The sequence below is a fragment of the Eptatretus burgeri genome, chromosome 12 (genome assembly GCF_056783735.1).
Source record: "Eptatretus burgeri isolate ZD-2024b chromosome 12, Ebu_testis_v1, whole genome shotgun sequence".
Taxonomy (NCBI): Eukaryota; Metazoa; Chordata; class Myxini; order Myxiniformes; family Myxinidae; genus Eptatretus; species Eptatretus burgeri.
Genome location: NC_140972.1, coordinates 65,027,714 through 65,051,869, shown reverse-complemented (window position 1 = coordinate 65,051,869; position 24,156 = coordinate 65,027,714). Strand labels below are relative to the sequence as shown.

The 24,156-nt window shown below is 44.4% G+C and overlaps 1 protein-coding gene across 5 annotated transcripts in view; it reads right to left on the bottom strand.

Moving 5' to 3' along the window:
• Positions 1 to 24,156, bottom strand: part of LOC147015776 (semaphorin-4C-like) — a 126,167-nt gene that overhangs the window by 66,858 nt on the left and 35,153 nt on the right. For 4 of the 5 annotated variants that reach the window (XM_085848284.1, XM_085848282.1, XM_085848280.1 and 1 more), the window contains one exon: positions 46 to 194. The exons of the other annotated variant lie outside the window; for it this stretch is intronic. In XM_085848284.1, coding sequence (XP_085704410.1) covers positions 46 to 54 — 9 coding nt within the window. In that variant the 5' untranslated portion in view covers positions 55 to 194. The remainder of the gene's footprint in view (positions 1 to 45; positions 195 to 24,156) is intronic. 5 annotated transcript variants of the gene reach the window in all.

Genomic DNA, 24,156 nt, shown 5'->3' with positions numbered 1-24,156 from the left:
ATGTATCCACTCAAAGTTACAACAAACAGTCAAAACACAACCCACCTTTGGCATGACCTCATGCTCTACATTGTACACGGACAAGGCAAAAATTGCATCCCTGCCTCCCACGTAGAGCAAATCACGCGTCCGATCCAGAAGTAACGTGGATAGGTTCTCTGCTTTCCGGAAATATCCAATTTCCCCTTGAAGTGCTGAAACGTAAAGTGGTAAAGTAGGGGTTGGGGCATGGGGCAGGAGGAGTGATGAAACACATTAAACTCAAAAAGTTTGTGAACAAAGGGAAAAATTCAGATTTCTATAGAATTAAAGACCTCACATAAAAGGAATGTCGAATGCCACGAGACCAGAAGACCATCAGGAATCAATCCAGAAAAGCTAAAAAAGTGACTATCATGCATTTTCCCATCTCTGGTCTCATGGAATATGGCCAGTTACTTTCACAGACAACTACCCCTTAATATAGACCCAATGCCACATGCATTCATCTTCAAATTCAATGCCAAATCCCACTGTCAAAACCAGAACCCTCTGCGAGACATCCCATGCTTGTTGGTTGGTCGATCTCGTATCTCCGTTGTTTCTCCACAACAAAACGTGTATATAAAATTCTGCTTGACATTGCAGAGGATGGAGTGGTCCATCAATTGCCACCTCCCACCATATTCTACATCAACTTGATTGTGACCGTGTTGCACCCATTAAAAACTTAGCCCCCAAACTCAAAAGCCTTCCTACACTGATCCAAAAATAAGCTACAAATCAACCTTTTCAAACACTCATGGTAAAATAACTAGCAACAAATAATGGTAATGGCTTTACCAACATTGTTATCATGAAGGAAAGGTATCACGTGATTGGAATTACAAGTTTTGGCAGCATAAATTTTTTTTTTTTTTTAAATGGAAAAAATGTATTTGGTCTTGTTTCGCACTGAATAGCAGGATCGTGTGAAAAGAGATTCAATTTTGAAAAAATAACAGGCCGAGAGAGAACATATCTGGACATTTCCATTAACTGTGAGCTCAACATTGGTCTCTGTCAAACTAAAGAAACCATTATCTGTATTTTTAGGGAGCAAATTACCCTGAGCTGAATTTAATCTCAGTTCAAGCCTCGAGAAGAAATTTCCCCATCTAAAAGCCATATATCATCCAAACACTTGCCAAGATCCTTTTTCTGATGAAATTGCACAATCCCTATGAAGAACAAGCCAGGTTGCATAGATTATCCAATCTTAGCTGATGATGTAATACAAAAAATCTTTTTCACAAGAAAATATAATGAGACTCTGGGAAGGTCGGCGGTTCAAACCTGACCCTGGCAGTCATGCCAAAGACACACACACACACACACACACACACACACACACACACACACACACACACACACACACACACACACACACACACACACACACACACACACACACACACACACACACACACACACACACACACACACACACACCTTTCTTCACTCTCTCCCATTGCATATTTTGAAAATGCTTTATAAAAATGCTAGCAGAGCCTACCCATTGCTTTGCTGACGGACCAATTAGTCATCATGTTTGCCAAAAATTTGGGTCAGAAGGGGAAGGAAAGGAAGACAAAGTTACCCGTGCATAGAGTGCAGTAACCCCTACGTCTTTGTCTTTACATCGCGCTCCACCTTCTCCACCCCCCCCCTTTGCCCCCACTCCCCCATTCGTCCTTGTTATATATATATATATATATATATATATATATATATATATATATATATATATATATATATATCAAACAAACAGTTTCAAACCTCACCGTCAGAGCATTTAAATTGCATCAGACATGGCAATAAATGTGAATTGTTGCTCCCAGCTTGACGGCTTGATGACAGAAGATGCCATTTGCATTTTTGCCACCTTCATCCCTACCCCATTTCAAACCCTGTGTGGCATGGGCAACTTGGTAGTTTTGTGAAAGATGCAATGGGACATTTATATGTCAACAAGCAAGTTATAGTGGACATGACAACAAGCACAACGGCCTCCCTGTCGGACCATGCACTTAACACTGTGCCTGCAAAGCGAAACCTCTTGGAGAAGAAATGCACTTGAGAAAGAATCTTCTTCTTCTTCTTCTTTTTCGGCTGCTCCCGTTAGGGGTCGCCACAGCGGATCATCCGTTATGATCTGCATAGTGATTTGGCATAGGTTTTACGCCGGATGCCCTTCCTGACGCAACCCTGGTCGCCTCTTACGACACACAGGGATATGGTACACCTATTTTAACCGGGGCATACACCGGGCCCAGTATACTGGTACTCACTTCGCCGACCTCGGAAGGATGACGGGCTGAGTCAACCTCCTGGTGTGTATTAATTCAAGCGGTCAACGGGGCTTGAACTCAGGACCTTTTGGATCCCAAGCCGCTACCCTAACCACTACGCCAACACCAGGCTTAAAATTTATTAATCAATTTATCAAGCAAGACCAAATAAATAAAAGAAAGAATATTTGGTGTAATCATTCAGTTGGTGTAAGCTTGTGGGGAAGGGGGGGGGAGGGGGAGGGGTAGTGCAGAATTTAATGAAATGGGGTACATTAAAACCACGTGGAGACTGTCAGGAGATGCCCATGGGTGTGGAGAGGGAGGGGGTTTGGGAGAAGGTAAGCATGGGGAGAGGTGGAGGGAAGGCAGCGTGATGGGAAGGAAAGGCAGCGTGAGGGGAAGGGAAGGGTAGAGAAGGGAGCATGAGGAGCAGTGAAGGGAAGGGCGATAAAACATGCCCAAACAGCAACATTTTCTTTTTAACCACCAGGTTCTATATAAAGCCAGGCAGGAGCATTAAAACCCACGCTATCTACCTGGTGGCAAAGACTTGCCTGTATGCAATTATGCTCACACATGCAGTGAGTTTTGCACCCCTCTGGTCGGCTCACTCCAAATCCAATTCGTAAATGCTACAGTCATGTCGGCGATAGCCAAGAATCTCTCCGGGGGAGGGGTGTGGGAGCAGGGGGAGGGGTGGGAGAGAAAGGGAGAGCAGTGGGATCGGGGTGAGAGAGACAGAGGGGAGAGAGAGAGGAGTGAAGACTGCGGTGGAGGGGGGAGGGGAGGGGAGAGGAGTGGGGGGGGGGTATTCCGGCAGAAGTGACATCTAGTTTAATGTCCATCCAAGAGACGGTACACACACTGACAGTTTATAGCTGGGTCGGGATTAAAACTCAGACTACACAGGTTGGAGGGAGCGTGCGTGCCTCTCGGCTATCCTGCCATGATGAGGCAATTCATTGCTTTGCGACTGAAAACATTTTTTACTCATTGTAATCATCGAATTTATTTTGCTTTCTTTATGCCAGAGATGTTCACATGGACAACCGCACCATGATAGGGCCATGAAATCTTGTAGAGACCAAAGTGGAAAGAGCTTTCCAAGCAAGCACTCTAATGACATGGTTGAGGAAACTTTTTAAAACGAAACGTTTAATTTTTTAATATGTTCAGGTGACCCTCATATAACATGGGGGATAGATTAGGTTAGGTTTGGTATAGGAGCATGGATCGGAGCTGTGCGTCGCTGCATCTACTTTCTGTCGGAACACCAGATGCCTCTGTCTGGCCATCCCCCAGTCAGATGCCTGGCCGATCCCCATCTCCTTGAGATGTCGATCAACCTGCTGCAACCATGAGACACGCGGATGTCCCGTTGGCCTTCTCCATTCACGAGGCTACCTTGCTGAATTTAGTGAGTAGGATCAGCGTGAGGAAATCGAGCCACATGTTCATACAGCTACGGCTGACGCTCACAGACAATACAGGTAGCAAATGTCATTTGAGTCTCTCTTAGCAACCGCTCATTGGACACAAAGTCTGACCAGCGATAGCCAAGGATTCCCCAAAGAGACTGAGTACCGAAGGAGTTAAGTCTTCGTCTGAGATGCTTTGTCAGAGTCCAAGGCTCACATCTGTAGAGCAAGACTGGAAACACCAAGGACCTGAAGACTCAGACTTTCACCCCCCTGCATTGGCACCGACAGCGGCACACCCCATGATCCAGTCAATCCACAACTCCTCAGGCCTGACAGAGGCGTCTGTTGACCAGCTCATAACCTGCGGGGATATGAATATCACAGCCAAGGTAAGTGAATCTCTCCGTGACCTCAACATCCTCACCACAAATAGGTACAGACAAGATGGCAGCATCCAAGATGTCACAGAAAGCCTGGATCTTTGTTTTGACCCAGGAAACCCAAAGTCCCAGCGGCTCTGATTCCTCATTCAGTGCCTCGAGGGCCCCAACAAGGACATCCAGTGTTTCTGCAAGGATAACTGCATCATCTGCAAAATCATGGTTAGAGATATTGACATTCCCAAGCGATGCACTGCAGTTTGATCTCTCCAATTTAGTCTCCAAAATCCAGTTCATGTAAGTGTTGAAGAGTGTGGGGGCCAACACAAACCCCTGACAAACTGCACAATACCAGTGCAGCATTTCCACCAGCCTTGAGAAGTTCAGCATGGATGCCACAGATTCCTGGGGCTTTACCACCTTTCAAATGGATCATCGCAGACTGTGTTTCCACAAACAAAGGCAGTTCATGCTTATCGGGTCAGCAATGGGGATAGTTATACCCGACAACCAACTCAACAGCCAGTGGACCGGTCAGCCAGGTACAGCCGCAAAAAAAAGTAACCGGCCCAGCGGGACTTCACTTTGGATTCCTCTATCAAGGGTCCTCTGCTCGAGCAGCAGCACACTGAGGGACGGGCTTGGTGGAATGCAATGCATGAATTCCTCCGTAAGCAGGACGAGAATCACTCGTTCACATATGATGCTCTAACCCTTCACAGATTCCTCGCACATAGTCTTCCTTGTTCACCCGTCGTGCACGTACAGTTTTACGCTTCAGCTCCCAAAAAAAATTCAGCTCTGCCATTAAGATTGGCCTTGTGACTCTGGTCAATGGTATTCAGTGTCTTTTGGGAGACAAAATTCCTTTTCGCCTGGCAGTGGGTTCCAAGACATCCGCCGGCAACATCAAGGATGGTTGTGTCAAAGGCATTCCACAACTCTTTAGGATTCCTCACAGCACCCAGACACCTCAAATCCCCACTCAGCCTGTTCGCAAACTCTTCAGCTGCCCTGTTATCCCTGAGCTTGTCAACATCCAGCCTAGGTTGGGATTGTACCATTCTCCTGGATTTAAGCTGCAACTTCAGAGATGCTACAACAAGCCTGTGGTTGGTATTGAGGAATTGAGCACTCTGGTAGACCCTGCAGTTCTGGATTATCCTCCAGCAACCATCAACAAGCACATGGTCAATCTCCTTTGCCACACCACCAGTGTTGGACTACCAAGTCCAGCGATGAAGCTGTGGGTGCTGAAACTATATGAACCAGCCACCCCAAGTCCACGACTTCTTGAAAAGTCAAGAAAACGAGTGCTATTCTGGTTCATAGTTCCAGATCCATGGGGAATGACACATATCTCATAGCCATCCCTATCAGTGCCAGTCGATGCAATGAAATGCCCCAGGATGAGAAGAGTATCTCTTCTGGGCATAGATCAACCACGGGCTAGAGCGCGGCATAGAATTCCTCCTTCACAATGAGATCACTTGCCTCAGTCGGACCATATATAAAGACGAGGGAAATGACACCCAAGAAGTGACAAATCCTCAGTCTTATAATACGCTCGCTGTGAGTCAACGTATTGGACACAGCTCCAGCAACTCCTTAGGCATGGTAACTATCAGAGCAATCAGAACAGTAGTAGGTGTAACCATCCGCCATGATCTCACCACTATCCGGTGTCCGAACCTCAGAGAGTGCTGCAATCCCAATGTCCAAACGCTGGAGCTCAGATGATATCAGACAGGTGATTATCTTTTCTTCGGGAGAGGACATTCCAGGCACCCATCCGAAAGGAACGCCTCAGGTTAACCCGAGGAGACCGCCGTCTGGTGGACGACAACTCAGCACCACCCTGACACGCACTACCGCAATCCAACCCAGGAAGGTTACCACATGTTTTTCCTCCTATCACCAAAGAGTGGGGTCCCAAAGGCTTTGCCCCAATCCCGTCATCCGGTGGGCTGCCTTGCGAAGGGTAGACGCACAGGATGTACTCCCACGGAGTGGGTTTTCAGATTTCTTTGCATTTTTCGTGGGTTTTGCAAAGTGAAGCGTTTTACGGTGGCCTGTGCAAAAGGCGTTCCAGTAAAATGCCGTGTTATCAGAAAACGTGTTATAGGGGTAATATTTAACATATAAAAATCTGGGTTATGTTCCAAACGGGAAAGATTTCAACCTTTTAAGGTTGAAGACCCACATAAAAACCTCAAAAAAGCAGTAAGCGGTGCCGAAGTAAAACATATAACAAATAAAAACATTAAAATGAATTACCTTTTAATAAGTGTTATCATGATTGGGGTTGGATGCACACATATTGCTTGTGGCAGGCTGTCCAGTTGAGGTTGAAGGCTTAGAAAATGAAATGGAGGCCGATTCACTTGGGATTTTTTTGAAGAACTTCATCATGGAGACTTGAGTGGCTGCCTTAATTTTCTGTTCGTTGACCTCCTTGTAACATTTTCGGACATTCTCCATCTCCCTCCACACCTTGGAACTTCTCATGGAGTCGGGGTCGTACTCATCAAAGATGGCCATGGCTTCATTGACCAATTTAAAACCTTTAGCCATGACCTTCGTCGTGAGGGTTTTAACAAGCACAACCTCCTCAGGACTCGATTCTAATTCCTCTCTGATGCGCTCCTCCTCCAGAGCCAGAAGATCTTCATTTCTCAGCTCCTCCCTGGGTGAGAAGCAAATCCTCAACATCATCTTTGTCAACCACAATCTGTTGCCTTTGCTTCACTGACTTCAGCCTCTATGAAACTTCTGAGCTCAATCACTGCCTCAGGCCAGAGTTGATGGAGATGAAAGTGTGGCTGGGCAGGCGTTTCCAATGAAGTCCAGTTTCATTGAGGTTAAACACCTGGCTTGGTGTGTAACCTACATCTGCAATCACCAATTTGAAGACTGCTGGAAAATTTTCGGCAGCAGCATGATCTGCAGCAGCAGCTTCCCTAGTCAACTTGATAATGTGGAATGCATGGTGACTCTTGAAGCACTCAAACCACCCATGACTGACAGGAAAAGGCACTGGATCGTTGGTACCTTTGGTTAGATTGCCATACAAACACCTCGTGTCCTCTTGAACGACCATTCTAAACAAGGACATGTTCTGTTGGTTCTGATGCTCTATCCACGTGGTCAGCATCTTTGCCATTTTCTCAATAGCATCAGGCCGAGATCTTGCAGTTCTGGTAACACTAAGATTCGTTGTTGTCTGAGTGGTCTCACGGATTTTATCACGATTGTAGCGAATGGTTCTCACTGTAGACTCACAGTCCCATCTCTCTTTGAATATCAATGTTGCGCTCACTTCTATCAAACTGATCTAAAACTTTCAATTTCACCTCCAATGAATGAGACCTTCTTGACTTCTTCTTCAATTCATCATTGTCTTTAATGCCACTTGTTACACGCGCAGTAGCCATAGTTTCGGCCACTGTGAGTGAATGACTTGCACAGGATGACGTAAGCGCTGGTGTTGTTGTTTTTTAAATCCGGGCTGCAGCAAAACGTGTCATCAGAACACGGGTTATATGAGGGTCACCTGTACAGTATTCAGTGACAGTGAGAATATTGTACCACGCTCACTAAGTGGCTTAAGTACTCAAGGAAGCACTCCAACGAAACGGTTGATAAGGAACAGCTGTCATATTATTAAACACCTCCCAGAGACGTCGAAATGTCAAATATGTCCGAATCGGACAAACGAATATCTTTTTAGCAGTCGGAACTGCTGCCAAATTCAATTCTGGAGCTTAAATTTTGCAATTTGGCTTAGTTCAAGAGATTCTCGAGGTTATGGCATGTGCAGAAATGAAATAAAGCCACGAATGCTGATGTCTCCCGGCGTTTATAAGCAATACAATGTATCCAGTGATTTGTAAGTATGACGATTCGGCATTCGATAATACAAGTGAGGATAGTGGGAAAAAAAGAAAAAAAAAGAAACAAAAAAAATTGTTCTTAAGAAATCATTACGGCCTCTTCAAAGCCAAGGCATTGTTGAGCGGGCCCAAAAAAATGGCAGCTTAAGATTCTTGCGAGCTTGGTAAGGCTTATTTTGGCAATTCGTGATGAGCACCCTGTAAATCATTTTCAAAAGGTGTGTTTAAATTCACTCAAACACCAAATTTTCTTTCATGCACCACCTTGGAGTTTCCTGAGTATAGGTGCAAAGTTTGGGGCCGCTGGGTTTCACGGTTTTGGAGTTATGGAGAAGATGGACGGATTGACGGACGGACACCCACTGACATTTATTATTATGGAGGCATTGATAAACAAGTCTTCCCTGTGAAAAAAAATTAACAAATAGCTGACAGACTTGATGCCCGATAATTGTTTTTCGGCTTTAAGATACTACTGTTGAATATAACTGTCTGCAAGTGAAAAACACAAACGACTGATAAAAGTAGACATTTCAGCATGTCCCTGTTTAACAGTAAACTGCTTTGAGCCTGCTGGAGGACAATGTCGAAGAGTTAGCCAAATGCATGTTAAAAATAAATAAATGGCAACTCTGTATTGACTTCTGCCAAACAGGTTTGCCTCCTTCAGATTAACCAGCTTAGACTTCGTACTTAGTTAGAGGCATGCCCTCAACCTTCAACTTTACTCCACAATCTCCTGCCTCCATAAAACTTCATCCTTTTTTTTCTTTTTTTCCCAAACCAACCGATCTCCACCTTCAGCATACACTTGCTTGGTCAGACCTATGAGACTGGCAGTTGGCAAGTGAAAAAGACATCCATTGTTCCAGATTTAAAATTCCATTGTGATGCAAATAAAAATTTGCATATGTAAACTTTGCGGTCCAGAAGCATGAAGAAACTCTAAGACCAGGTAAACAGCAGTCCCAGATTGACTAAAACAGAGTTTATGTTTGACTGGGTTAGTCTTTTTAGCATTACCATCTGTACCGATGGCTTGTGATTCACAAACCCAGATGCAAATTTAACGTATTTTGTACATACACACATATATATATATATATATATATATATATATATATATATATATATATATATATATATATATATATATATATATATATATATATATATATATATATATATGTATATATATATATGTATGTCCATAGACTCTTGATGTCCTTGTAATTCACATTATAAAATCACCAATGTCGACTAAAGCCTTTGTCCTGCATGTGATTTATGCACAAACTCCACTACGAGCCTTAGATCAACATATAAAAAAGTCCACTTCCTCCCAGGAAAAGAAGACAACTGCTTGCACGAGAAGGATGACAACAAGGCAAAACTGTTGTGGGTTCCTCGAATTGGAAGGCGCAGCGGGTGTCAAAGTTCATTTGTATCTGAGCCAGCCATCCCTGGGGTCCTATTCCCACATGCCTTGTTCATCCAAACATCCCTTCACCTGGTTTGCGAAGTGCACCCACAGCCAACAACCTCTCTCCCAAATTTTCACACAACACCACATCCCCCGGTCCAAAGGGGAGTGTGCACACACAAAGGTCTGCGCAAAGTTCTCAGCCTACACTTTCCAACCTTCCTGCACTCTGAGATTTCCTCAGTATGGGCCCCAAGTCTTAGACGATAAATTACAACAAAAGTTCATGCAAACACACCCACCAAAAGATAACACAAGGCCTTCCTGTCTTCTACATTTTCTCTGCCGGCCTTTCATACCCTCCCCTCACCTCTACCCTTTTCAGTTTAAGCTGCAGCTCTAAAAAAAACACATCCACACCAAGTTAACTTGAGGAAATAAAAAATAAAAACAAGTACAATTGCTTGTGCAAGCTACCTTACTTCATGAACAAGGTGCTAATTTCATTTGCATTTACACTGACTGAATGCACTCTGCAGTTCTGTGAACACAGATGAGAAAGGACGTGCACGGAGGATTACACGGGAATCAAGTCTCACCTTGACAAAGGCTTGGCACAGCTTCTTGGCAAAAAATTCATAACCTGGTCTCTCATTTCAATACTCTTCGATTTAAGGCTAACTACAAAAACAAAACAGCAGACATCAGATTTTTAACGAACTTCACTAATCGTGAGGATTTCGGAGGGGGGGAGTGCTCTTTACCAGGAAGGTTTTAGGATTTAAACGAATCCATGATCTGATGCAATGAACCGTGGGAAAATTCCATTTGCTCTAAACATTTTTTCAGTGTTGTTGAAGCTCAAAGGAGAGCTTAACACAGACTGTCAGGGAGAAAATTTGATAAACAACTGTCTTTAAAAACAAAACGTTGGACTTTCTTATGACAAATAATTAGAAACGAGCGCAGGCAGTTGTTCAGTAAGGCAATAGCAGACTCAAAGTTGCTCCGTAGCACAGGTCACACTTGATGGAATTGGATAGCATTGATTAGCAAAACGTGCCTGAGATTTTGATCCAGGGTGAAACGTGACCCTAGAACCTTATTACCCAGTGATTGTGTGCTTTAAAGGAGGGGAAGCGCCTAGGAGGCTTAACCATTGTCAGAGCATTGGTGTGCAAGGTATTGCATGCAACTTTAAATAAACTGCAGTACATGGAACACGTTTACGAACAAATAAATAATAATAAATAAATAACCAACCAAACACGCGCGTGCGCACACACACACACACACACACACACACACACACACACACACACACACACACACACACACACACACACACACACACACACACACACACACACACACACACACACACACACACACACACACACACACACACACACACTACATCGGCCTGTGGCAGAGTGACAATCCGACTAGGATTGGTTCTTGCCTTAAGCAGTTTCTCGACTTGCCGTGAACGTCCCAAAGCTTTGTCCAAAATGTGGGCTTTCATTGTTATCAAGTCTTGGCTCATGGAAGTTTCAGGTTTTGAAGCATTGTAAAACAGAGTTTAAACCTCCTCATCTTTCATATCTGACAGCATCATATCATATTATCCCCACACGTTTTGAAAAAAAAATAACTGGGAGAGGGGAGATCTGTCTGTCTGTCCATCCGTCATGCTATCTCCTCCTCAAAGGCAGTGTAGAAATGCAATAAACTTGGTAGTTATGGTCAACACATGTCAACAAGATGCAAGAGTCGTATCATTTCGGGCCTGCCGCCTGGGGTGGGGGAAAAGTTAGAGTACCAAAAAAAATGCAATTATAGGCACATTTTAAAACATCTTTTTAATGAAACTTTGTATATGAAGACCACAAGAGGAAAACCAGAGATGTCACTTTTTATAAATTTCAGGGTTATTGCACCTGCCAATAGTTGGCAACATAAGGGTTCCTCTCACAATATTACTTTAACAAATAACCAGGGGTGTCACATAATTTATATGGTATAAAGTTTAACCGTGAAATGAAAAAACAAGTGTTGCTAAAACTGAACAAGTAGAAACCCAGAGTTGTCAGTACTTTACTCCTGGTTATCTCCCTTTCATTCATGTTAACTGTTCCACCATAATATTCAGAGTTGAGAAACTAAAAAATGAAAGGTTGTAAAACTTTCACAGCATAAACTCTGAGCACTACAATAGCCTATTTCGTTATATCATGGGCTCCGTAGTTGGTGCATATCATGGTTCAAGCCTGGTCAAACCTTTATTGTGACTTTTATGGGACCCACGCCATGGCTTAATGGTTAGCGCGTCTGAGTACCCATCCTCATTCGATGTACCCACCGCCCAATCAACCTGCTTTGGTATATGAAGGAGTCACATGAGGTGACTTCGGCTATCGCGGGGGTGGTTTATCCTTGGTTTCCTCCTGGTTTTCCATCATATTAAGTAGTACGGAGTAAGAAATGGAGAATCCGTCGTCATATAAGCGAAATACCCTTGAGTATGGCGTTGAACACCAATCAAACAAAAAAGCAATGACCGTTTAATGTTGAAAAAAATAATCTGTGATCACCAAAGTCATGTAATGTATGCTAATAACCAACAAGCATGAATTTGCTACACATCCTGGGTTAAAATTGCATGGCAATTATTAAACAAGGGAATAACCAGTGATGTCAGTTTGCAACATTGATTCGTTCTTTGCTCTTAAATTAAATAACACAGAAGCTTGGCAAATACTACATGCTTAATTTGATCGGCCAATGATCACTCTTCTTTTTCCTGGAAAAGAAATCAATATGACAGTTATTAAACAGTCCACCAAAGTCTTGAAACTTTGTTTTTCAGTTTCTTCAAAATTGACTTATCCTGACATCTCTGGTTTTCCCCTTGTGGTCTTCATATGTATTCAACATTGGGAAATGCATGAAATAGGGAACAATTTTTTGGATTTGACCACTGGTTCATGCCCCCACGGGGTGTTGACGAGGTCATAGGGGACAAAATGGGGGGGGGGGGAAGAATTGTTTTTTTCACTCAAAAAATTTATTGGGTCAATCCTGGTGGAACTTTATGCATCTTTCGACTTTGCTTTAGGTGGGAAGTGTGGGGATTTGCGATGGTGCGCCATCACCGATCAACTTCGCTCGAGATATTTTTTATCATCAAAGGAGCAATTTTTTTGCAGAAAGTCTTGGGATGGAGAATAGGCACATTTGTGATGCTGGAGAAACATGACCCAAAAATAAAGACACGTTGTTTCTATTATCACGAGGGTGGTGGGAACAAAACTTGCATCACGTTTCCAAAATTGCATCAATACTGCAAAAAAAATTGTACCAAAGCTGTTGCTGTAAATAATTGGCACCATGTCTAATCAATCATGAACACTGCTGTCATTAATTAATAAAACTGTAGTCTGGAGTAAAGGAAGAAAATCAAATCCAGATAACACATCAATATTATAGCAGAATAAATAAATAATCCAAAACGGCACCTGCTGGAGTGCATACCTCTGCCAGGCTAAACAGTTTACGTTTTGTATCTCATCGATAGGCCGGATATGCATCCGGACCTCAACCAGAATCTAATCGGCTTGTTCATGTCAGTGACCCAATTCCTCCACCAAGTTTCGCCTGAATCCGTGCACAACTTTTTGAGATATGGTGCTATGTATAATTTTTGGCCCAGTCTCTCAATGGTAAGGAATCACTTTAAAAATAAACAAGCTGAATACCACGAATGACCCCGACGTTGAATGAAAGCTGATTACCAAATGATGCTGATACTTGGGCAGCCGATTACCAGACAATACAAGCTGAATACCATGAATGATCGCGAGGTCGAATAAAAGCCGATTATTAAATGATGTTGATAATACTTACGTAGCCGATTACCAAACATAAGATGGCGACTATACGTGACCCCCCCCACCCCTTGAATGTCATGACGTCAATTTCTTCGATAAAATAAATGTAGATACAAATTCCTGTCAGCTTGACTACACAATGTAAGGTGACATTGCAGTTAAAGATGACAAATACAAATATATCCATATCTTAATTTTAGACATGTCCTTTGTGCGTGACTGTTTAAACGGTGAAGGCGGACTGACCACGTGCCTGGGCGTGGCCAAACTCTATGATTGACAGGAGCTCAAAAGTGCTCGAGCTGCGATTGGTCACTGATCTCGTGGACGGTCTGATGACCAATCACAGCAATGACGTAAATGTGAGGAGGATGAGGAGAAAATGAGGAGGAGTAAACAATTTGAAAACACCTCCGAGTGACAGAGTCAAACGTCGGGGTTAAAAAAAAAGTCTTGTATCCGGATCTGGATCTGGATCTTCACCAAAATTGAATAAATTTGTCCTTGTCCCACATCCAACCTGGCCACCAAGTTTCGTCCGCATCCATCCATAACCTTTTGAGATATCCTGCTCACAGACAAACAAACAAAGACAGACAGGGGTGAAAACATAAACTCTGTCCACCATTTTTGGAGTAAACATTTTTTTGGGCAGAGGTGATGATGTTGAAATTACCATCTGGAGTCTTTTGTGTACATCCAAGTCCCCCCCCCCAAAAAAAAAACTGCACCGGCAATATGTGTCCACGAATGAAACTTTCTCATCTCAATGTCAAAGTTATCGCCAACTCATTTGAACTTCAAGTCACACAAGCGGTTTTGAGAAACAGTTTCTGCATTGAGGTATCCATTTCTGCATCCTGTACGATACATACTACAAGGTGCAAGGTTGGCCTTGTTATAAAAAGAGCTGAAACCCTTCTTTAAAAACACTCTCCACCACCTCCCAAAACATTCCTACCACCGAGAATGTGCCTGCAGCCTGTACTTGTCACTTGAGTTGAAAGCAGTACAGCACAACCAAGTGATTGGGTTCAAGTTCCCATGGAATCTGATCTGACTGTATCAACTTCAGTTCCAGTACCATGTGGACAAAGAAGGAATTATGGAACAAGCTTTTCTTTAAGAGCGAATGTCAGAAGCGACTCATGCCTGCAGACATTTGCAAGTGTTAAAATATCTTACGATGGGGGAGGGGGGGGATATGATTGGGTCTTTTTGATACAATGAAACTACCACCAATAAGTCTGTATGAATCTATCAGGAAACAATTTGACAAATGCATTGGTATCCCCCCCCCCCCCAACTTACAATGTCGTTGAAGCTCATGGGTTTCTAAGAATTATCGTGAAAATTTCAGTCCAAAGAACAATGTGTAATGTGACACATCATACAGTTGCTGTGGGGTAGAGAAGGGAGAGGGGGGATGGAAAAGGGGGATGGGAGGAATGGAAAAGTGATCTCTACAAGTCAATACCATGGATTATTCATACCAGCCAAAGGGAGAGCCCAGCAGGATGGCACAGATGGAGCACACTTACCTTCGAGCTGTCTGGTCTGTTTAGGGTTCCCAACACAATTATAAATGCAGGTATTGGTGTTTCGCCAGGCAGGGCTTTGCATGACAAAGTGCACCGTCCCTTGGATTGAAGTTACGCTGGGTAACCTGTCTGCTGGTATTAGTTGAGGTGGATGTTAAAGATCCCACAATGTCTTTGGTGAAGAGCAAGGGAGTTATCGCCAGCACCCTGAACACATTTCAAGTTCCTGCCCAAATCCACCCTCGGTTGAGCGTCAGGCCTGAATAGACAGTTCGCCAAAGATTCGGAACAAGGATGTTCCCCGACCAACCCCACAAGTAGGTGCGGAATAATTTGGGCTGTAGAAGTAGAAGTAGTAGTAGTAGTAGTAGTAGTCATAGTCTCATACCAGCCAAAGGGAAATGTGCATTGAACATGGGATTTACAAAAACTACTTAAAAAATAAAACTCCCACAAGACTGCTGCTGATATCACACATGTCAGTGAATATAGAAGAATAAATAAATGAGTAAATAAAGTAATTATATGGAATCATGAATATAATGACAGTATTGTCGGAAGTAGCTGAACTAGGATAATGGTCAACCGAGAGAAAACTGCCACGTTAAATATTTGATAAACATAACCCACTCATCTAGCAATGCAACTGCAAATTATTTTTCCTTTGCTGCGACGTCCTTTCACGAGCCTTGGCTAATGGGCCACCCCCTTGGTAACATAGCGTGCAGCGGTACGTTTGCAGCCTTCAGTGGAGGCCTCAAAACCACTGCGCCACATCAAAGGCACACGTTCCGGAAACGTTTTCACGCAGAGTTCACGTCAAAAGAGCTCAAATAAATGAAACGCAAGAAATTCAAGGTTTACAAAGAGAAAGAGGCCAATTTGGAGCAAGACTCAAACTTAGAAACATCTCGACGTCAGTGAGAGGAGTGGAATTTAGAAAGCTATATATTTAGGAGGGACCGAAGGCTACTCGAGGCGAGTTGATGAGCCAAATGAAGAGTGCGCACAGCAAGCCCAAACAACTGTAAATGGAGATCAGATGACGAAAATCGAAACAGACAAAACTTTTAGTTCGTTTTTTTTCTTTCTTCCATGTAGTAATTTTAGAAATGGATACACAGCAAGTAATAGAACGTAGAAAATAAATACAAAATCGTGTGCACAAAATTTCATCTGCTGCAAAATGACATTTTCCATTCCAGGAAGAACTGAAATCAGTTGCTAAATAAACTGCCACCATATAGTTATGAGGAAGGATATGAATATGCACTGAAAGAGAAGCACAGATGGGGGCAACGATCGATGAGGAATAGCTATAAGTACCTGAGAGAGATAAAACTTTCTGTAGCATCTTCTCCTTTCGTCTTGCTTCGAGGCCGTACGGGAAAGTCTTTCGGCAATAATGTTCTAATTTCAGTGACTCTTAATGTATCAAAATACACTTAGGCAAAAATATACATCAGAGTGCAGGACTGTCACCAGTGCAGGCATGGCGTGGCATCACGACACCAACCAGCTGGACATCAACAAAATAGACAAAGCAACGCTGCTATAATCCAGATTTCACAGAGAACAGTGTGCACTTCAAGGTTCACGGAGAAGCTAGAACGCATGACAAACCAGGATGGAACAGAACAAAAGGAAGAGTACAAAGAGAAGGGGGAAATGGCTTTCGGAGGGTTGAGGGACAAAACAGAAGGAGACTTTGATAAATAAGTGATATGGGGGGGTAGAATGAGGGGTAGGGGAGGATACAGTGGATGGGCAAGATGGATACAGAAGCAAACTCTCAGGAAGGAAAGAGGTGGGGGTTCACAGGGGTAGACAAGATCATGATTTTGGATGGGGGATGATCTGAGATGGTGGTGAACAGCTGTCTTGAAAAGGTGGAGGGAAGAATGAGATTGAAGAGAATGTTGAAGCTGATTCCTCAAGAAGGAATAAAAGATCAAATGAGTGAAGGTGAGCAGTGATTGAAAGTGATAGGCCGATAGGCTTAGCTTCATCATGGCAGATGACAATGAAAGCCTTGGTTGAGTAAGGTGTGAGGCAGGGGAGCCAGCCCAACGGGGAGAGCAGTACTCCATCAAGCTACAGATGAAGACTTTTGAGGTGGATAAGAGTTCGGGTTTGCTTCGGAAGGATTTTACATGATGGAGGATGCCCAGTTGGAAAATGGCTTTGGAAGCCAAGTTAGAAATGCGATTTATTCAAGAAAGAATGGCTGATTATAAGACCTAAAGTTTGCGTAACTGAAGTTAAGAGGATTGTCATGAAAGTAGATAGGAGGGTTTGCCAGATGGACATTTTGGAGAAAGAGACAGAGACAGAGACAGAGACAGAGACAGAGACAGAGACAGAGACAGAGACAGAGACAGAGACAGAGACAGAGACAGAGACAGAGACAGAGACAGAGACAGAGACAGAGACAGAGACAGAGACAGAGACAGAGACAGAGAGAGAGAGAGAGAGAGAGAGAGAGAGAGAGAGAGAGAGAGAGAGAGAGGTCAGGGTTGAGATATTCCAAGTGTTTGACCAACTTGTGATGTTATCAAGGTCTGAAGAGAGGGAAGAGGCTGTAGCCTGCCTATCTGAAGGATGAGGGATGTCACAGCAGTGGGTAGAGTCATCATCAAATACATAAAGAGGATTTTCCAGAGTCAGAGAGGTTGTTGATGAAAACATACAAGTGTGACGGAAACTCCTACAGTTCCACATTACACCATTACACTAATGTGACCAATAAAGATTTGGGCTGAAAAGATAACTGAGCAGCATAGATGCCTTTAAACTGTCGAGTCTCCAGAGAGTGTGATTCCCGAACAAACTATGAACTGTTATCCTGGTGCTTTGCAGGCAGGAAAATGCATATTCGGAATGCACTATCATTCGGAAGGGAACGTTAAGCCAGATGGCCCAACATCTGCTCGCATTTCTTAATGGACAGTATAGAATAGATCCCACTATGGTCAAAAAGAGCAAGCCTTTGTGTGCCACCACCCTGGCAAAATCGTAGAATTTCTGCCCAAATCTATAGGAAAACTCCACCAGTGGAAAAGCTACACCTCAATGATGATGATTCAATCAGCAGACTGAAATTGATGATCAAATCCTCATCTCTTTCAAAGCATTCATAACACAGAATCAGGATGTCACAGATAGAAATTGAACACGTTTCATTTAGATGAGCAACATTTGATTGGACGGGAGGAACATAGAACAAGAGGAAGAACAACTAGAAGGGCGCTCGGTAGAGCGCATACCTCCACCCCGTAACGCCTGAGCCATGATAACATAATTGGCCCAATACATTTTTGAGATATCATGCTAGATATCGTTTTTCAGCCCTATCTTTCAGTGGTGAAGAAACACGTAAAAATTCAAGTAGTTGGATCCAGATTCGGATCTTCACCAAAATCGAATCAATTTGTCGTGGTCACACACCCAACATGTCCACCAAGTTTCATCCCAATCCATCTGCAACTTTTTGAAATATCGTAATATCGATATTATATTACGATATTATTTATCGTAATCATTGCAAGATACCTTTGTAATATTTATAGAGAATATCAAATGTATGCATTCATTCCATTTGTTCCAAAGATTATACCCGAGTTATCCTTTCAAGCAACCTAAAGTGGGATGTCTTGAATGAAAAAGAAGACCAAATCGTGCATTGGAGTCATCAGACCAAGAAGGAACCCACATAAGCAAAAAGCAAAGATGTAGCTATCAGGAGGAACCTGGATAGGATTCGGGTTTTAGCCATTACTCCCCAACCCTCAAACCCACATAGGCACAGCAAAAGTGAGCCTCACAGAAAAAAAATTCTCCAGGAATTCACTTCTCCGAGACAGAGAGATAAAGAAAAAGAGAAATGAAGAGTAAAAGAGATGAAAGAAAAGAAAAAGCAAGAATTAAAATGAATAAAGACAAATGTGAAAAGTACATATAAATGTCAAAGGAACAAGGAACAAAGATATCAGGAAGAACCCAGACAGATAGATCTCAGCAGTTACTCCGCAAGCTCAAACGCAGCATCATGTGTCAAGCTACTCACAGGTCTGTCAGTGGGGAAGCACGGTCCACACAGCATCAGGACAATATAGCTCATTGCAAGCACAACTTTACAGTTTTATTCCCACGTATTCGAAAAACAACAAATTGTCAAACTGAAAAAAGATGCCATCCAGACAATATCGGGATTGCTCGGGTCTTCCTGACTGAAGGGCACTGTTGAGAACAGTTGGGGTTTTTACAACTAATGCAGTAAATAATTGGGCAAAGAACTGGCTTAGGCGATCAGATTTATTTGAGTTTTCATTAAATCACATGCCTCTCAGCTCAGGGATACCAGGCCATTGCTTTAGGTGCCCACAATGTTCCAGCATGGTAAAAATATTAGTTTATTAGATGCAGTTTTGCTGGTGCATAATTTAAACACACCGCTCCTGAGAATCCTACAAAAGCTAAAGCTGCATGAGTCCATCTTCACGAGCACGATAAACAGTGACCTGCGAATGGCCGCTGCAAGGCAGAGTTGCAGCAAAACTATACAGACATCAAGTCCTGACAAGCAAGGCAGTGCCGAGCAGCATTCCAAAAATGTCAGAGACCAAAACATGGCAGCATGTGAACAACAGTACCTCCACTGTACAAACTTACTTGCGTGCACTGCACGGAATACCGCAAACTGTCTGTTTTTAAAAACAAAATATTGGAAACGAGCCCGGAAGAAAGTGGATATTCCAGTATTCACACACACCCTTGCTTGGCAAAGGGGTTCAGCTCATGTGAAGAAGATTATGCGAAGCAGCCGAATATAATGTCTGCAGATTGATCATCGGTGCTGTGTTTATACGATGATGAAGAACCGTGTTGGTCGTTTTGGGCAAGCTCTGTGGGGGCTATCAATATCACGACGGTGCCAAGATAAAGACATGACCGAAACAAAACAAGATGTCATCACATTTCATCCACTCTACATCATGGCATGCAAGTGCAAAAGTCCATAAAATAGTCAGAGTAAGTCAGTAAGTAAATAAGTAAATTAATAAATTAACTAAGGCTTCTGTATTTGGCATTTACCAATTTATGATTATGCGTCTTGCCAATTCATTGCATGGTAGATCAGAGATAATGCGCTCGTTTTTGAGCTGCGTAGTCTGGGCTTGGTTTGAAACCCAACTATCAACTGTCATCCCACAGTTTCACAAGTAGGGGTTGCATCAATGAGTGCGATGAGATGTTAAAGCTTGGAACCCATCTTCTCACATTAGCTGGTGGACTTTAAACATCTTATAGTGTCATTGAATGAAATGCAGGTGAGCTATCTCTCGCAGCCTGGACAAATTGTTCTCCAAACTACAGGACTGCATCAGCAGCACAACCATACCCCAGAGATATAAGCCGCCATGTAATGCAAATGCTCAGAATCTTTCAAGAAAATCATAAATAAAAATGTTCCACCCACACCCCTTCCCCACCCCAACTCAAATTCTCTACCCCTTCCCCCCCCCACCCATATTTCCACACGTCAACAGCTCAAATACAAACACAGCTGGCGTGGAGACCAAACACGGAGGAGATCTCTCCGTCAGGTCAGGTATGGGAAGGAGCATGCACCAGATCAGCGCGTCGCTGCGCCCAATTTCTGCCAGTACTCCAGGGGCCTCCGTCTGGCCATCCCCCAGGCAGTTGCCGGGTCCATCCCAATCTCCCTGAGATGCCGATCAACCTGCTGCAACCACGAGGAACGTGGTCGGCCCATTGGCCTCCTCCACTCACGAGACTCCCTCGCTGAGAGAATCTGGTGAGCAGGATCAGCGTCAGGAAAACGAGCCACGGTCCACACAGCCGCAGCTGACGCTCAAGGACTATGCAGGTAACAAATCTCATTTGAGTCTCTCTCAGCAACCGCTCGTTGGACACAAAGTCCGACCAGCGATAGCCAAGGATTCTCCGAAGAGACCTTGTACCAAATGAATTAAGTCCCCATCTCAGATCCTTGGTCAGAGTCCAAGTCTCAGATCCATAGAGCAAGACTGGAAGCACCAAGGACCTGAAGACTCAGACGTTCATCCTCCCCCACAGGCACCGGCAGCACCACACGCCATTATCCAGTGAATCCATGACTGCCCAGGCCTGACCCAGATGTCAATTGACCTCTGACTCACAGCCAGCAGAGACATGAATATCACTGCCAAGGTAAGTGAATCTCCACGACCTCAACATCCTCACCACAAATAGGCACAGACAGGACAGCAGCATCCAAGATGTCATTGAAAGCCTGGATCTTAGTTTTGACCCAGGAAACGCGTAATCCCCATGGCTCCGACTCCTCATTCAGCACCTCGAGGGCCCCCAAAAGGATATCCAAAGTCTCCGCAAAGATGACTGCATCATCTGTGAAATCAAGGTCAGAGATCTTGACTTCCCAAACTATGCACCACAGCTTGATCTCACCGACATCCTCCCTATAATCCAGTCCATAGAAGTGCTGAAAAGTGTGGGGGCCAGTACACACCCCTGATGAACTGCAGCAACAACTGGAAATAAGTCAGAGATGGTACCACCACATCTCACAGCACTCGCAGTACCAGAGTCGAGTTCAGGCATCAGATCAATCAGTTTCGGTGGCACCCCACGAAGACCAAGAATCCTCCAGAGGGCATCCCGATTCACTGAATCGAATGCTTTACAGAGATCAACATAAGCTGCAAGCAGCCCCTGCCGAAACTCTCGTCTGCGTTCAGTGAGGACCCGAAAAGCAAGGATACGGTCAATCGCTGACCTCTTTGGAGTAAAGCCTGACTGCTCTGGACGCTGGTGCTCAAGCAGATGGTGGCGAACTCCATCAAGAATTATCCGAGCAAAGACCTTGCCCGGCACTGAGAGCAGCGTCACCCCCTCGGTAGTTGTTGCAGTCTTCGTGATCACCCTTCCCTTTCCAGAGAGGGACAACAAGGCCCCTCTTCCAGTCAGTTGGGATGATGCCTGTGTTCCAGGCAGAGCACAGAACTGCATGCAATGACACAAGTGCAGCATTTCCACCAGCCTTGAGAAGTTCAGCATGGATACCACAGACCCTTGGAGCTGTACCCCATTTCAACCGGTTCACCACAGCCTGTGTTTCCACAAACGAAGGTGGACCACAGTTGATTGGAGGGTCAGCAACAGGGATTGTAACACCCTGACGTCCAACTCGACAGCTGGGGGATCAGCCTGGTACAACCGCTCAAAGTAACTGGCCCAGCGGGCCTTCACTTCGGACTCTTCTGTCAAGAGCCTAACCACCCTCTGCTCTAACTGCAGTGCTCCGAGTGATAGGCTTGGATGAATGTAATGCGCGAATTCCCCTGTAAGCAGGATGAGAATCACTTGACCACAGGTGATGCTGTACCCCCTCACAGATTCCTCGCACATAGGCCTCCTTGTCAACCCTTAGCGCACGTACAGTTTTACTCCTCAGCTCCCTGAACAGCTCAGCTCTGCCATTCAGCCTGGCCCTGCGACTCTGGTCAATGGTATCCAGTGTCCCTTGAGAGACAAAATTCTTCTTTGCCCAATGGTGAGTTCCAAGACATCCACCGGCAACATCAAGGATGGTTGTCTTGAAGGCACTCCACAACTCTTCGGGACCTCCCAAAACACCCAGACCCCCTGAAATATCCACTCAGCTTGTTCGCAAATTCCTCAGCTACCCTCTCATCCTTGAGCTTGCCAACATCCAGCCTCGGCTGGGATGGTACCATTCTCCTGGATTTAAGGTGCAACTTCAGAGTTGCTATAACAAGCCGTGGTCAGTATTGAGGAACTGAGCACTCCGGTAGACCCTGCAGTTCTGGATCATCCTCCAGCGATCATCAATGAGGACATGGTCAATCTCCTTTGCCACACCACCAACGTTGGAATACCAAGTCCAGCGATGAGCTTGTGGGCACTGAAACCATGAACGGGCCACCCTAAGTCCATGACTTCTTGCATAGTCAAGGAACTTAGTGCTATTCAGTTTCACAGTTCCAGACCCATGGGGACCAACACATGTCTCATAACCATCCCTATCATTTCCAGTCGATGCATTGAAATCCCCCAAGACAAGAAGTTTATCTCGTCTGAGGCACTGATCAACCAGATTCGAGCGTGGCGTAGAATGCATCCTTCACGGTGAGATCACTCGCCTCAGTCGGAGCATAAACAGAGACCAGGGAAATGACACCTAAGGAGTGACGAATCCTTAGTCTCATAATATGCTCATTGACCAGTGTTACCTCAATTATCATTGGAGTTAGCTTATTGGACACAGCTACAGCAACTCCTTGGGTATGGTAACCATCAGAGAGACCACACCAATAGTAGGTGTAACCACCCACCATGATCTCGCCGCAATCCGGTCTCTGAACCTCAGAGAGAGCTGCAATACCGATGTCCAAATGCTTGAGCTCAGATGATAACAGAGACAGGTGATCATCCTTGTTTGGGATAGGACATTCCAGGCACCCACCCGAAGGTACCGCCTCAGGTTAATGCTAGGAGACCACCGTCTGGTGGACGACACCTCAGCACCACTCTGACACACTCTCCCGCAATCTGACCGGGGAATGTTACCCGGTGGATTCCCTCCTATCATCAAAGATTGGGGGTCCCGAAGGCTTTGCCCCAATCCCGTCATCCGGCGAGCTGCCCTGCGAAGGGAAGCTGCACAGGAAGTACTCCCACGGAGTGGGTTTTCAGATTTCTTTGCGTTTTTCCGTTTTGCAGAATGAACGATTTTACGGTGTCCGGAGTGAAAATCCTGCCACCAACCTCCTCATCAGAAGTAACCCAACTGCAGGAGGACGTCCGTCGACAGTTGGGCACTACATATGGATGGCCGTTGGCTCACAAGGAGTTCCTTCGCGCTTTGACAGGTTTTGTTTTTAATCCTGCTGGGTGTCCATATCCAAACACCCTCCTCACCAAAAAACCTGCTGGGGGAGACGGTTTAGTCGCCGACAACCCGACCATGGAACAGGTTAGTACAGGTTTACATGATACCTGCAGCAAGTCACAGATCTAATCTGGACTGACCTGACATTAAAAATCTCTCCGTGGATGACAATTAAATGGGAAATAGATCCGTGCAGTTTAGGTTGGCAACTTTCTGTTTTTTTGACATGCTCTAAAGCATAATGGTCATCAATGTTGGAATTCCTGTACCAAATCTTGCACAATACATGCTGGGTGTACACAGGGTCAAGTTATGGGTACAAACCCCCCTCTCCCCCCAAGGCAATTGTCTGTATGTATGC